Source organism: Amphibalanus amphitrite, unplaced genomic scaffold, assembly GCF_019059575.1.
Source record: "Amphibalanus amphitrite isolate SeventyFive unplaced genomic scaffold, NRLGWU_Aamphi_draft 000028F_arrow, whole genome shotgun sequence".
NCBI lineage: Eukaryota > Metazoa > Arthropoda > Thecostraca > Balanomorpha > Balanidae > Amphibalanus > Amphibalanus amphitrite.
Genome location: NW_024881524.1, coordinates 1,034,394 through 1,046,729, shown reverse-complemented (window position 1 = coordinate 1,046,729; position 12,336 = coordinate 1,034,394). Strand labels below are relative to the sequence as shown.

General features: G+C 51.6%; 1 protein-coding gene across 1 annotated transcript in view; it reads left to right on the top strand.

Moving 5' to 3' along the window:
• LOC122364977 (hornerin-like) overlaps positions 1 to 10,993 on the top strand; it is a 34,559-nt gene extending 23,566 nt beyond the window's left edge. The window contains exons 5-6 of the mRNA XM_043335818.1: positions 3,694 to 4,615; positions 10,502 to 10,993. Coding sequence (XP_043191753.1) covers positions 3,694 to 4,615; positions 10,502 to 10,546 — 967 coding nt within the window. The 3' untranslated portion in view covers positions 10,547 to 10,993. The remainder of the gene's footprint in view (positions 1 to 3,693; positions 4,616 to 10,501) is intronic.
• Positions 10,994 to 12,336: the final 1,343 nt, after the last annotated feature.

Here is a 12,336-nt window from a genome sequence, read left to right as displayed (position 1 = left end):
CCACAAAAACACCTGAGATTGATGTCAGACTTGAGTCAACAACAATCGCAAGTGCGGATGCCAGCAGGGACTACCTTCCACCACTAGAAGACGATGAAGGCCCATCAAATTCAGAGATCGAGGCTAATGTGGAAGGACAATCAAAACCATTAACGTCAAGTGCTTCTCCAGCGAATCCAGAATCAAATGTAGCCGATCCCCCGATATCGAGTTCAGACAAAGATGTACGGTTCAGGGAGGAAATGGGAGTGTACGAATATCTTGAGCCACCACCTCTAGCGGCTCCCACACAGGAAAGCACCAGAGTCTCGAAAGAGCCAACAAGGTACAATAAAAATGTTCAAACGGAAAAGCTACAAGTCAGCCTGAACGATAAATCACAAATGACAGATGACCCTGCTGAAAGTATTGGCAACAGCTTTCAGACAAACAAGACTGCAGCGAAAGAAAGCGTCAGAAAGAATAAGGTAAAATTGAGCAGCATTTTGAGGCAAAGCTTTGGTACCACCACGGCTGAGATAAGCACTCCGAATATTGCCTTCAACTATCTGCCCCCAGACCCAGCTACAACGCCGTTCACAGCCCCTGATCTGGAGAAAGATGTTACAGTAGACGTTGGACTTGGCGATAGTGACGTGACTACTACTCCAGTTCCTGCCCTAGATGAGCCAGCAGACACTACCCAGCTAACAACCAGCAGTCCGGAAGAATCGCCGACCGGATTACACTCAGCAAGTTCCACTGACAAATTCAAAGTCACTACCAACCTCCCTGTAACCAGCTACCTTCCTGTGCCCTCGTCCGTGGATCCGCTTTCAAACTCCGTTACGGAAGAACCACTTCTCAACATATTTGCTGCGAGTGCCCCGGCACCTGAGTCCAGCTCCCCAGAATCTGAATCTGATGTAGATTCCCCAACGTATTTCCGTCCGGAGGCTACTGTCGCGCCGTCGTATCTATCTTCAACCACCGAGGCCCTGCAGGGACATATATCTACCACTGGCGCTAGCAGTGCTGCAGAAGGATCTCCTTCTACCATCTCCTCATCTTTGATGTCCGATACACAGACAACCACAACATCTCCATTCGAGTATCTTCCTCCTCTTCCGGCATCAACACAGGAAGCAGATGTAGCGTCACCGACTTTATCTGTGTTTGTCTCCACTGCAGACGTCATTTCAGCTAAAGACAGCGAAAACCCAGAAGTGGTTGGAGACTCAGAACCGTCTGCCACTCCCCCCACCATTGGCACCTATTCAACAACAGCACTTAGCGCAGAAACTATCACTACGTCAGCTCCTGTTGTTGGCACCAATCGCCCGGCTGTGCAGATCGTGACGCCATCCCTGGTCCTGCCGTACCTGGCTCCAGAAGACGACGCTGCTGGGGTAATGCAGACTACACCCACGATATCTTCGACTCGTGACAACACTAAGGCTCAGGAGAACATCGTTGAGGACACTGGCTCTAGACTGCCCCCAACAGAAGCAGCTTCTTCATCTAAGACGCCGTCTACTGGATTCAGTTTCAAGAAGCGTCAACCGGGATGGTATGGTGTTTTGACAACACCTGCGCCACAAACAAATGAGGTCGAGAATGCAAACGAGGTCACCTCGTCATCTCTTCCGGCATCGAAATACGTCTACCCTTCTGATAGTTCATCACGAGTAGTATCACCACACACCACCATCAACAGCACCTACTTCCCCGCTGAGACCACCGTGAGTCCCATTCCAGGCACCACGGCCAATTCAGTGCTCGGAGTCCTCCGATTAGCCAATGGTGGGTCCTCCACGGGTCAGCGTCCCGTAGTCAACGTGAGACCTTGGGCACATCAGCAGCAGACTCTGAAGACGGTGACGCCGAGATCGGTGTTCACGCGGCGCAGGCCTCCCGGACTTCCCCGGAGGACCAGAGCGAGCACTACCTCCGCGCCGCTAACCGAAGACAGTGCCGCAGATAACAGGGTTGTGACCGAGGAGAAGAAGGGGAAACGAAAAGTCGACGACATTAGGTCAAGAATAAGGGGTCGATATCAGCGGCGACGAAATAGATTGCGAACTTCAGACGAAGAAAAAGCGGCATCTTCGAAAGAATTGGATGAGGCAGAGACGAAAAGGGTAGAAGTGCTAGTTGGTAGCGAAAACCAGACCCGAAGCGATGATATTAATGCCACGAGACAAAACCCGTATGCAAGACGCCGAACTCGCTTTAGGTCTCAGCAGCGCGTCATTGCTTCCTTGGCGTCAAAGATAGAAAATGCAACAGCTGTTGAGAAAACAAATGTTTCGGATGATGTTCCTCCCTCGCGACAGAATAGACACCACAGAAGGATACCAACGAGAGGAGACAAAGCAAAATCTGTTCCAGTAAGAGCAAAGGCAGCAAGCACGTTGAATAGGACTGTTACAAAACAAAAAGACCCAAGTAACAACTCAAGCCGAATCATCTCTCCGTACAAACGGAGAAAGTCTCGTTTCAGGTATAGATCTAGAACTACAGAAATACCTGTGCATTCAGACCCTAAAGCAAGTACAGAGGTATCAAACAGTCTAAGCAATACAAGAACGCGAAGCAGTGCCGCAAGTAGAAGATTTGTCCGTCCAAAGTCTACAGCTGCTCCTGAAATAGAACAGAACGGCGAAGAAGACTTGACGGAAGACAAAAAAGAAAACGCAGACAACGATGCAAATGTAATTTCTCAACCAAACGAAGAAAACAATCTGTTGGAGAAACGACCAGAGTCTAACACAGTGTTTGCTTCTGTTAAACGAAGGTTCAGACCACGGTTTCCTAGCAGAAGGCTTATCACGAAGTCCCCAAAGACTTATTCCACAGCACCTGACCGTGACCGTCCCACAAGACGGTTGTCGTCTTTGGTATTCCCTAGGTACCAAAAAGAGAAGAAGCCGTCAGACGCCTTGGAAACCTCCGACTCTTTGGAAGAAACTGTCGAAACACTTAAAGCCGAGGCATTAAAAGACGTTGAAGAAGCTCCCACCTCATTACGAAATTCCAGTGCATCGACGAAGTCTTCAGCAGACCAAAATAGCATAGAATCTCTCGAGACGTCTACAACGGCGTCTACAACAGCCATCGTCTCTTCATCCACCCCTACCCCTTCTCCTGAACCCTCCTCGTCCTCTTCACCATCCAGTCGACACCGATCCCGCCTGAGGCTACCCTGGCGGTCGCGGCAGACGGTCAGCACCGAGAGACCGTCGGAGCGCACACGACACCGGGTGCGGTGGTTCCGTCACCTGCCTCCGGACCAGCCGTGACGTGCCGTGACGCGCCGTGACGCGTCATCCCGACAGGTGGACTGACCGACGCTCCTCAGTGTGACGCACTGCGGGTGTGACTGACCGGGGATTGTGCTTCTTGGAGGTGTTGTGACCGGGCGGACGTGACGGGATGCACTCACTAAGCACGTTGTGGATGGGTTGCTCCCACTGCATGATTTACACTGCCTTCCACAGGTTACCGGCGGCTGATGTGTGACATGAATAATGACTCTGACAGTGATATGTCAGCACCGGGCACATACCTACTGATGCTACATGTTTTGGGAACACCACTACAAAATGTTGATGGAACACGTTGTGCACTCACGCTGCATCATTCACTTGAATGTGCCTGTTCACAAGGTTGCATTGCCCTTCAATGTCCTTACAATGTGGTCCTCCATTTCAGCGTCATCCAAGACAGTTTTGGAAACGTCCAGCAAACTTTCGAAGGCGACAGCTCCGGAGTGACTGGTGAGATCATATCACCTGGATTCGAAGAATCCAGCACAGGAGACTTCGATGCCAATGCGGGCGGTGGTGAGACTATTTCTTCGGAGAATGAGATCACCTCATTCGCCGGAGAGGTCACAGACGCGGGCGTTACTACAGACGGTGAGATCAGCTCACCGGGTAGTGAGGACATTTCATCCAGCAATGACATCACTGCCTCTGACTACGAGGCGTTCTCAACAGGCGGAGACGTCGACGGCACCTTCGTGGATGACAACACGGCTCCCGGGGTCCTGGTCGGTGGATCAGCCACCGACTCCAGCTCAACCTCAACATCCGTTTCAGATTTCAGCTCCAGCTCCGAAACCGGCCTGGATGTCACAGGGGGTAGCTCGTCGACAGATGAGGTCGACGACTTCGACAGCAGCGTAGCGCCGTTGACGGAGGCGCTGCCAGCGCTTGCAGCCTACGGGTCGTCCGCTGACCGTCTTTCAGAGAGCACCTCGCCTGCTGAGGAAGCAGCTGCGGTCAGCACGTCTTCTGTGGAGTCGGCAGAGGTCGCCATCCAGGTGACCGACTCCGGTGTGTCAGAGACTACCTCCGAGGTGGCGGACGCTCCGGCGGTCGGCTCGGCGGCCTCCGCGGTCGGCTCGTTCGTGGACGGGACCACCGAGGAGGCGCTGGTGGAGGTAGTGGAGGACCCGGTGGTGACTGAACAGGTGCCTCTGCTCGGAGAAGAGGAAACCACGTCCGAGGCAGCCCCAGTCGCAGGGGAGACGCAGGAGCAGCAAGAGGTCCAGCCGCAGCCTTCCGAGTACCTGCCGCCGCCGACAGATGCCCCAGCGCCCGACTTCGACGTTCGCGCCATTCTACAGCAGGTATTTCAGGTCGCTCCTGATTAACATGCGCCGGCCGACAACGCTTTCGCTTCGACTTACTCACGCGACTGAACAACCGGTTGAGCAGACCATAACGCATTCGACCGGCGACAGCAGCTCCTGCCATCGCATTCTGACGACTAGCAGTGGTGATCTAGCGGTCTTCAACACTTTGTAGAATCGTCGGCATGTCTCTTCAACAAACAAGACTTTTGCAGATAACGGCGTAGTAGTGCTTGAACAACCCGTAGTCCTCTTAGCCTGAATATAAAATACATTAGTAGTATTTGCACATATTCTTAAAACATTTAACTATATTGTTCGTTTTCTTCTTAACCGTAAAAGTTGCACTGATGCTAAAGCATGACTTTCAATGCCTTACATAGTACTTATTTCTCATTAGCTTAATTTTATCTGTAAGCTATAGCATAAGTCTACTCATTAGACTTACCTATGACCCCGGTTAAATGCGTGTATGTATGTATGTTGTGCTGCTAACGTCACCTTTACGCTGTGAACTGTGGCTACCAACCGCGCTTGATTGACCATGATTGACGTTAACCAGTCGCACTGAACCTAACTGACTCAAATAATTACAGAGTAATCTTCAGGAACCCCATGTAAGCCTGCATGCTACTGACCAACTTCCATCACTTTGTTACATTCTTCACTTTTATCTGTGCTTTGCATCCCGCTCACGCTGTTAAACTGCACCTGCCGTATCACCTCAGCTGCCTGCATCCGTAAACTGCATGTCTGCTTCGCAGGACTGGCGAGCTCGCGCGTCACGACCTACCGACCCCGTACTGACCTGTGGGACGCCGGCCGACGTGACGCCAACTCGGACTCGTGGACCTCTAACTCCGGTCTTCCATCACTCCCCACTGCCTTGGGCCTCTCCGCACCATCCGACTTCTCCGAAGTCAGGAGTTTTCCACCTGCCGAGCTCTCACTTACGTCTGCCCTCCTGTCCTCGTCCGATGACCTCGAAGATGATTTTCCTCTCTTGTTCGCCGACCCTGACGAAGCCAATGAGATCGAGACTGACATGACCAGTCCGTTTGGGAAACCGGCTGATGTTGATCCCGCATCATTCGGTGTGACGCCTCCGGCCAAGTTCCTTGACCTTATGCTCATGACGACCAGGCTGTTGGACGCTGAGGCGGACCGGTTACCAGACGGTCTGCATATCAGCGACCAGGAAACATCAGAGGCGGCCACACAGGCTCCAGCAATCCCGCTGGACGTTACAGCGAGAACAGCTGACCTCACAGCAGACATGATGATCAAGGCGATGCAAGTGGCCGAGGTTCGGAAACTGGGTCGGAAGAACATGCTAGAAACAATAGATGTTCCAGAAGAATCCACACGTCGGAGGGCGAACGGAGAAGTGGCTTTTGGAGAAGCCTCTCAGCCGGTCAGTACCTTTGTGGTGGCACAAAATGACAGTGAGGAAAAGCAGCCTGGAGGAGGTGCCTTGGATGGGTTGTCTCTAGCTACCAGATTGAGGTTAAGGACTGCACTAGAGGCGCTGGCAAAGCTGGATTCCGAGCTGGAAAATAACGACAAGGGTGACAAAATAGGCAAAACTGCAGATGACTCCGTCAAAACGTCAGATTTTGAGACTGCCGCTGGTGAAGGGGGAGATGACGTTGACGATAAAATCACCGAGGCAGAGGCAAACGTAAGCCGTCAACCAGATAACGCGACTTCCCCGCTGCCACCACAGATCAGGAACATGGTGCAAATAATACAGGAAATTCTGCCAGAATTTCAGAACATCACTCAAAAGACCCGAGAGTCGCTTATAAATATGATGATGGAAAAGATTAACAGCAACTCAGCCGACGAAGGCAGCCCTTTCCGTTCATCCAATAAAATCGAAAGCAGCGACGATTTTAGTGATCAAGTAGAGTTATTAAAATTAAAAGTTTCTAACTCGACGTCTGCAGCACCCCGGTCCAAAACAACTTCAGCATTGTCCAGTCAACTTCAAGCTATTTCGAAATTCCCAGATAATTCAACCGATGAGATTTCCATCCCTGAAAACATTTTACGTCTAAACGAAACCGTTGAAAAGCCTGAAGTAGAAACTCAGATCAACAAACCTCAGGCAGTGCTTACAGACCTAATATCGGATAACAGACGTCCCAGCATGAGGCTGAGCGACATGATAAGCGAAGCTGATCGAAATCGCACTAAGCCTTCCAATCAAGAAAGGTTTTCAGCCAGCTCCAGCATAAGCCAGTTAAACCTTACAAACAGCCCTCCGGAGTCGTTCGAAGTTCTAACCAATGCTCTTCGAAATTTCACCGTAACAAATCCGGTTGAAGCACCCCTCACGCTAGCAGATATCAAAGGACTGGCCGAAACACCTATTGATAGTGAGGAATCTATGAAAAGCCAAAATATAGTCCAACTACTGTCATCAATTCCTCTTGCCGTGGTAGTAAAACTGGAACAAATACCTGCCGTGATGTCAGCGATCCTGAACATCATGAATCGTGAGATGGTATCTACCACAACACCGGGGAGTAAAGCGGCGAATGCGACAGCTTCACCTTTGCCCGTCTTACCACTTCAGGTGCGTTCAAACGTAAGCATGCCAGCTGAGTCCATGGCTCTGTCAGAATTGTTGCGCAGGGTTGAAAAGGAGTTAAAAGAAGAGCAGGGAGCGGAAAGCAGAACTGCAAAAACCCGTGACCAGCGAATCGAAGACGGTGTGCAATCGTCGAGTTCCTCGCGGCCACTTTTCGAGCGCCTGAGGAGACCAGAGGCAACAGCCCGATCTCCCGAACCTGGCCAAACACGACAGAGAGTTGGCACATCTCTAGCGGATGCCCTGAGACGCATCACTCTCCAGTCCCACAACCGTGGCTCCTCGGCCAGTCGGCCTGGCCCGGGAAGGAGAACGGCTGCCAGACTGTCTTTCAGAGGGCGGACAATTTTTGACGCCGTCTCACAGAGACGGACGTCCTCAGGCACCACGCCAAGAGCAATCAGATCCCCACTAAGAAAACCTATCCGAGCCGGGGCCCAAGTGTTGTCCGCTTTTAATGGACAGAACTTTTCTCGTGCTCGGATTCCTGAAAATGTCGCTGAGAGAACGATGACTGCCAGAGCTAATACCAGGGAGGTTGGTCGCCTTGCCTTTAGGAAACGACCTCTCAGACAAGAAGTGTCTCCTCGCCAGTCACCTTTACCGTTGAAAACCACTTCTTCCTCTGCGAACCCAATACGGGCAGCCCAAGGTCTTCAGCAACTTGTAAATCCCACTCGCGGAGCTACGTCTACGCTGACGAGCAGGCCATCTGCGATTTCTTTACAGTCAATGCAGGCTCTTGGAAAACCAGTGAGAGCCTCAGAGCCCAACGTAAGGACCAACCAATCAACCACGGATGACATCACAGAGATTCTCTCTGTCCTAGGGATGATCCCTACAGAGGGTTTACCGACCTCGTTCCGAAGAACAGCTCAGCTACCAATCAAGTCCACTTCTCAGCGGGCCGGCTTTGAGCTCCCAGTTGCGAGTCAAATAATGTCTGCTGCAAATGACGTTCGCCCAGTGTTGTTGCTTTCACAATTGGCTGCTTCAGTACAGGGAAGAAAGGAACTCAGAAGAGTAGTTGATGAGGTTTTAACTTCGGAAACATCATCAAATGCTAGACCACTTATTCCCGCTCAAAGAACAATGCCCTCTGGATCATTTGCTTCAGTACAGCAACCAATGCCCCCTGAAGGAAATGGCGCTATTAGAATGGAGGCACTAGGATCTTCGTCCGGAAATGGGACCAGGAATGTAAAAGGTCTGAACAGCAATGTCGGCGGTAATGTGATGTCCTTGTCCGAACAGCTTCGACTGAGAACGCTTCAAGAGATAGCCACCCAGAACAAGGCGGATAATATGTCACCGTCTTCAACCACACCAAAAGTATCGATCGATTTGGTTCGACCGAAAAATTTGGGTATGCGCAAAGAGCTGTCCGCTAAGGAGAAAATGTTGGCAGATTGGAAAGAACAGCTGCGTCAGCGGATTGCCGTGAAGTTGGTGCTTAAGAACGAGCCTGAGGATGAAAGGCTTTCCATGCCGCTTCCGAATCCTTCGGCGCCCAGCGCCGGTAATAAACCGAAGCCACCTGTGATATCTCACATGAACGGTGAGTTAGACGTCCTAAAAGAATTTCTCAGGCAAAAGGTTGCAAGACGACCTCCAAAGAGCAACAATGTTCAAGAGGAAGATGCTGCTTTAAATGCCCCTGAGACACTGAATGAAGCAGGGCAAGAGAAAACAGATCCCAATATCTCGCTTGGAGGCCGTCTCTTTCTGATGTTGAATCAAGAACGGATGAATCAGAATAATGCAATGACGAATGAAGCACTTGGACAAAGCGTGAATTCTGCCAGGCCGTCAAGTTCATCGACAACAAACTTGCGAGAAGCTGACATTGCAACTGCTGCAAGACAAGCCATAGCAACTTCTAACTCGCAACGAATCTCAGCCGGTGCTGCATCCCCGAAATTAAGAATGCATAAGATATCACAAAATGGCAAGGAGCAGCTGGGACCTCGAATGCCCAAGGAGATCTTTAGCAGGGATATCCCATTCCCTGTGGAGACGATCACTTCCCAGTTACAAAGGCTAACTATCCCTCATCAGCAGCCCCAGTTCAATGCACCGGCCTTCAAAGGTTCGGCGACTCAGCCCCAGGAACCGCAAGAGTTCTTCGATAGGTGGCGACAGCTGTTGACTATTACAGCAACCTCCGGAGGTGGAGAGTTGGCTTCAGCTACAGCTGCTTCAAAGGCAGCAAATGCGACGGATACGGTGCGCACCTCACAAAGGGCTGCCGAGGCAACATCCGGTATCACCCGATCGTCGGTTCCCAGTCTGTCTGTGAGAGAGTTTACCTTTAGGTCCCCAGAGAGCACTACCACGCGGAGTCCGCTCTGGCCTGCAAGTGACGGAACTGCACAGAAATCTTTCCCTCGAGATCGGTTCAGGTCATCATCCAAACGCAAACCATCGACGTCGCCTTCATCTCAAAACCAGGCAAACTCAGAAACACTAGTGATACCCAATGGTGCCACCACTGAATTTCCCAGTGATGACACAAATGATGCTTCTAAAGCTGACACAGCTTCAGACAGAGATGAAGACGATGGTGACCTGTCTCTAGCGGACACTGAGCGTCGCGAGTGGCTGTGGAGCTTGTCCCCTCGCAGAGCACACACGGGCCGGCCCGGCTGGCGATGGCCGTTGGACTCGGCTCGTCTGCTCCCGCCGCGACAGGACAGAGAGAACCCCTCCTCCGTCCTCAAACCCCGCTCAGAGGTTACCAGGAGACACCTTCTGCCCTCCCGAACCCAGACTGGAACACATGGGGGAGCGACAAGTGGACCGGGAAGGCCTGGCGGCTCCCGACACCAGCCGGGTCGGTCGACAGCGATCTCGGGCCGTTCGGACAGGGTCGGCGACTCTCCCGTCCTGCCATCCCGACACCAGCAGTTCCACGTCCTTGACCGACCGTACGACTTCACTGACCGGTCGCCAGACAGAGCGTACCCCGTTGTGTATATACAGGGCTTTGGCTGATGACCTGGACGAGGTAATTCGAGACGGACTATGGACGTGACTTTGACAATGATCAAGTCGTGACTTGGCAGTAAATCAAATGTTACAATATTTTCCCTCATACTTTTCCAATGACTTTTGCCCTAGACGAAATAAACTGAGCGCTAAATGTTGTCGATTGCATAATCTGCTCCCTTATTTGTGTATTAAACTATTGGTTGTTTACTACGAGTAAGAATCCTCCCTCGCCTCGCTGTGTTCACCCCGCTTGTGCTTCCTTTGTTATTCGTCTAACTCTAATCCTGTGTCTCCAGCGTCGTAGGAGGCTCGCTCTGAGGCGAGGGCGAACGTGGGGCTAGCTGGCCACCTCTGAAGACGGTGGCACTATCGTCCCGGTGTCTTCCGGCGGGCTCGAGCGCTCGCACTAGTCCGCTCGAGACTCCGCCAGCAAGCCGAGAGCGACCATCGGACGAGAAATATCGGTCGGGCTCAACATGCGGACTCCTCTGTGTGGGATGTACAAACTGTTCGCTGAACGTGTGCGAAACTGGCAGCGAGAGAGGTCGAGAGAGGTCGTGAGAGTGACTTGAAGCGGTAGAGGATCTAGTGATGTCGGGAGTGGAGGATTGGAGGCGTGGTTAGATTGTCCCGGATTTGTCGAGGAATCCTCAGTCAGATGGAATCGTTAATCAAAGCATTCCTTGTCCGTTGCTTTCTTGGGTTACCAGTTGTGTAGACTTCACATATTGTTATTTTATATTGACTTCTGTGTGAGCCATACCCGTGTGAATACAACGAATATAATATTCGCTACTAAGCTTGGATGTGTTATGCGGTAATGCTGGGTTTTTGCGGCAATGAGGACAACTTATCGGCACAAGAAGAAATCTTTAGGTTTTCCGAAAATGACAATTTAACAACATATTTTCAGTACCTACATATATTTCAATCTTCGTCCTAGTTCAAGCTCCGACAACATTTTAATCCTGAAACAATACCTACCTAACTAATGCAAATGTGGAAACCACTAGGTCAATAACAAGCCAGCAATCGCAACATGCAACAATACGGTATGTGTACTGGACGAACAGTTAATGTAAATAACTAAAACGTTAAAACGTATACAGCCACCTTGCCTGACTCCTGAGATCTAGTTGAAAAACAACTGGCGTAAACATAAATAAATAAGCGTTAGGTGCAAACAAAACAAGGCTGAATCATCTATCTGACCTCGGTAAAGCCTTCTTTACAAGATATGGCCTCGGTAAAGCCGGTCTTAATTACCAAGAAGTGCATCCATGTCAGTAGATACAATAGACTGTTGGCCTGAGCGTTTTACTAGCAATATCTTTCCCCAATTTCTCTGCCATGGCGTGTCGAAGACTCGCTTCTAACTAGAGTTTCAACCGACATCCCTCTTATGATGCCACCACACGCGACATTCCTTCGAAGAATAATATTCCCGCTGACCTCTCGCGTCTTAGGGTGACGCCGCGCTGACCTCCCGTCTCACAGTGGCGGCCCCGCTGACCTCCCGTCTCACAGCGAGGTAAGACGAAGGACTCCGGAGGCGGGCGTCTCCATCAGCAGCTTCCCCAGGCCCTTCAGGCCACCGACCAGCACGTTCTTCTCGCCGACCATCAGCCACTCGGAGAGCAGCGCCGGCCAGAATCGGAGCGGCGCCGTCAGCGCGTGACTCAGACGGTGAGAGAACGAGGCGTAGTTGGAAGCGAGCACGCCGTCCACCAGCAGAGTACCGTGCTCCGTCAGAGGCACGAACGCGCCTGGGGAATGGTGAGGGGCGTTATGACGCGTAAGAGACTGGGGGACGGTGGGGCAGCATGTCACGACACAGAAAAATAATGCAGCTAATAAATGCACACAAGCCTTCATATCAATGACACAACTTGTCTCGAGCAGAAACGGCAGTAGAAGCCAGGTTGGGGCTGGACTCACCGGCCATAATCTGGTATGTAATATTGCTGACGGCGCTGTAGACGGCCGTCCCGTTCCCCGCCTCCGTCAGCAGTTCATCACCCACTCGCAGCTCGCTGGCGAACAGGCCCTCGGGCCGCCGCCGCGCGAACGTCACGTGGTTGGCCGAGAGCCGCAGCAGGTGGCCGGAGACCAGCTGCACGTGCAGGTACTC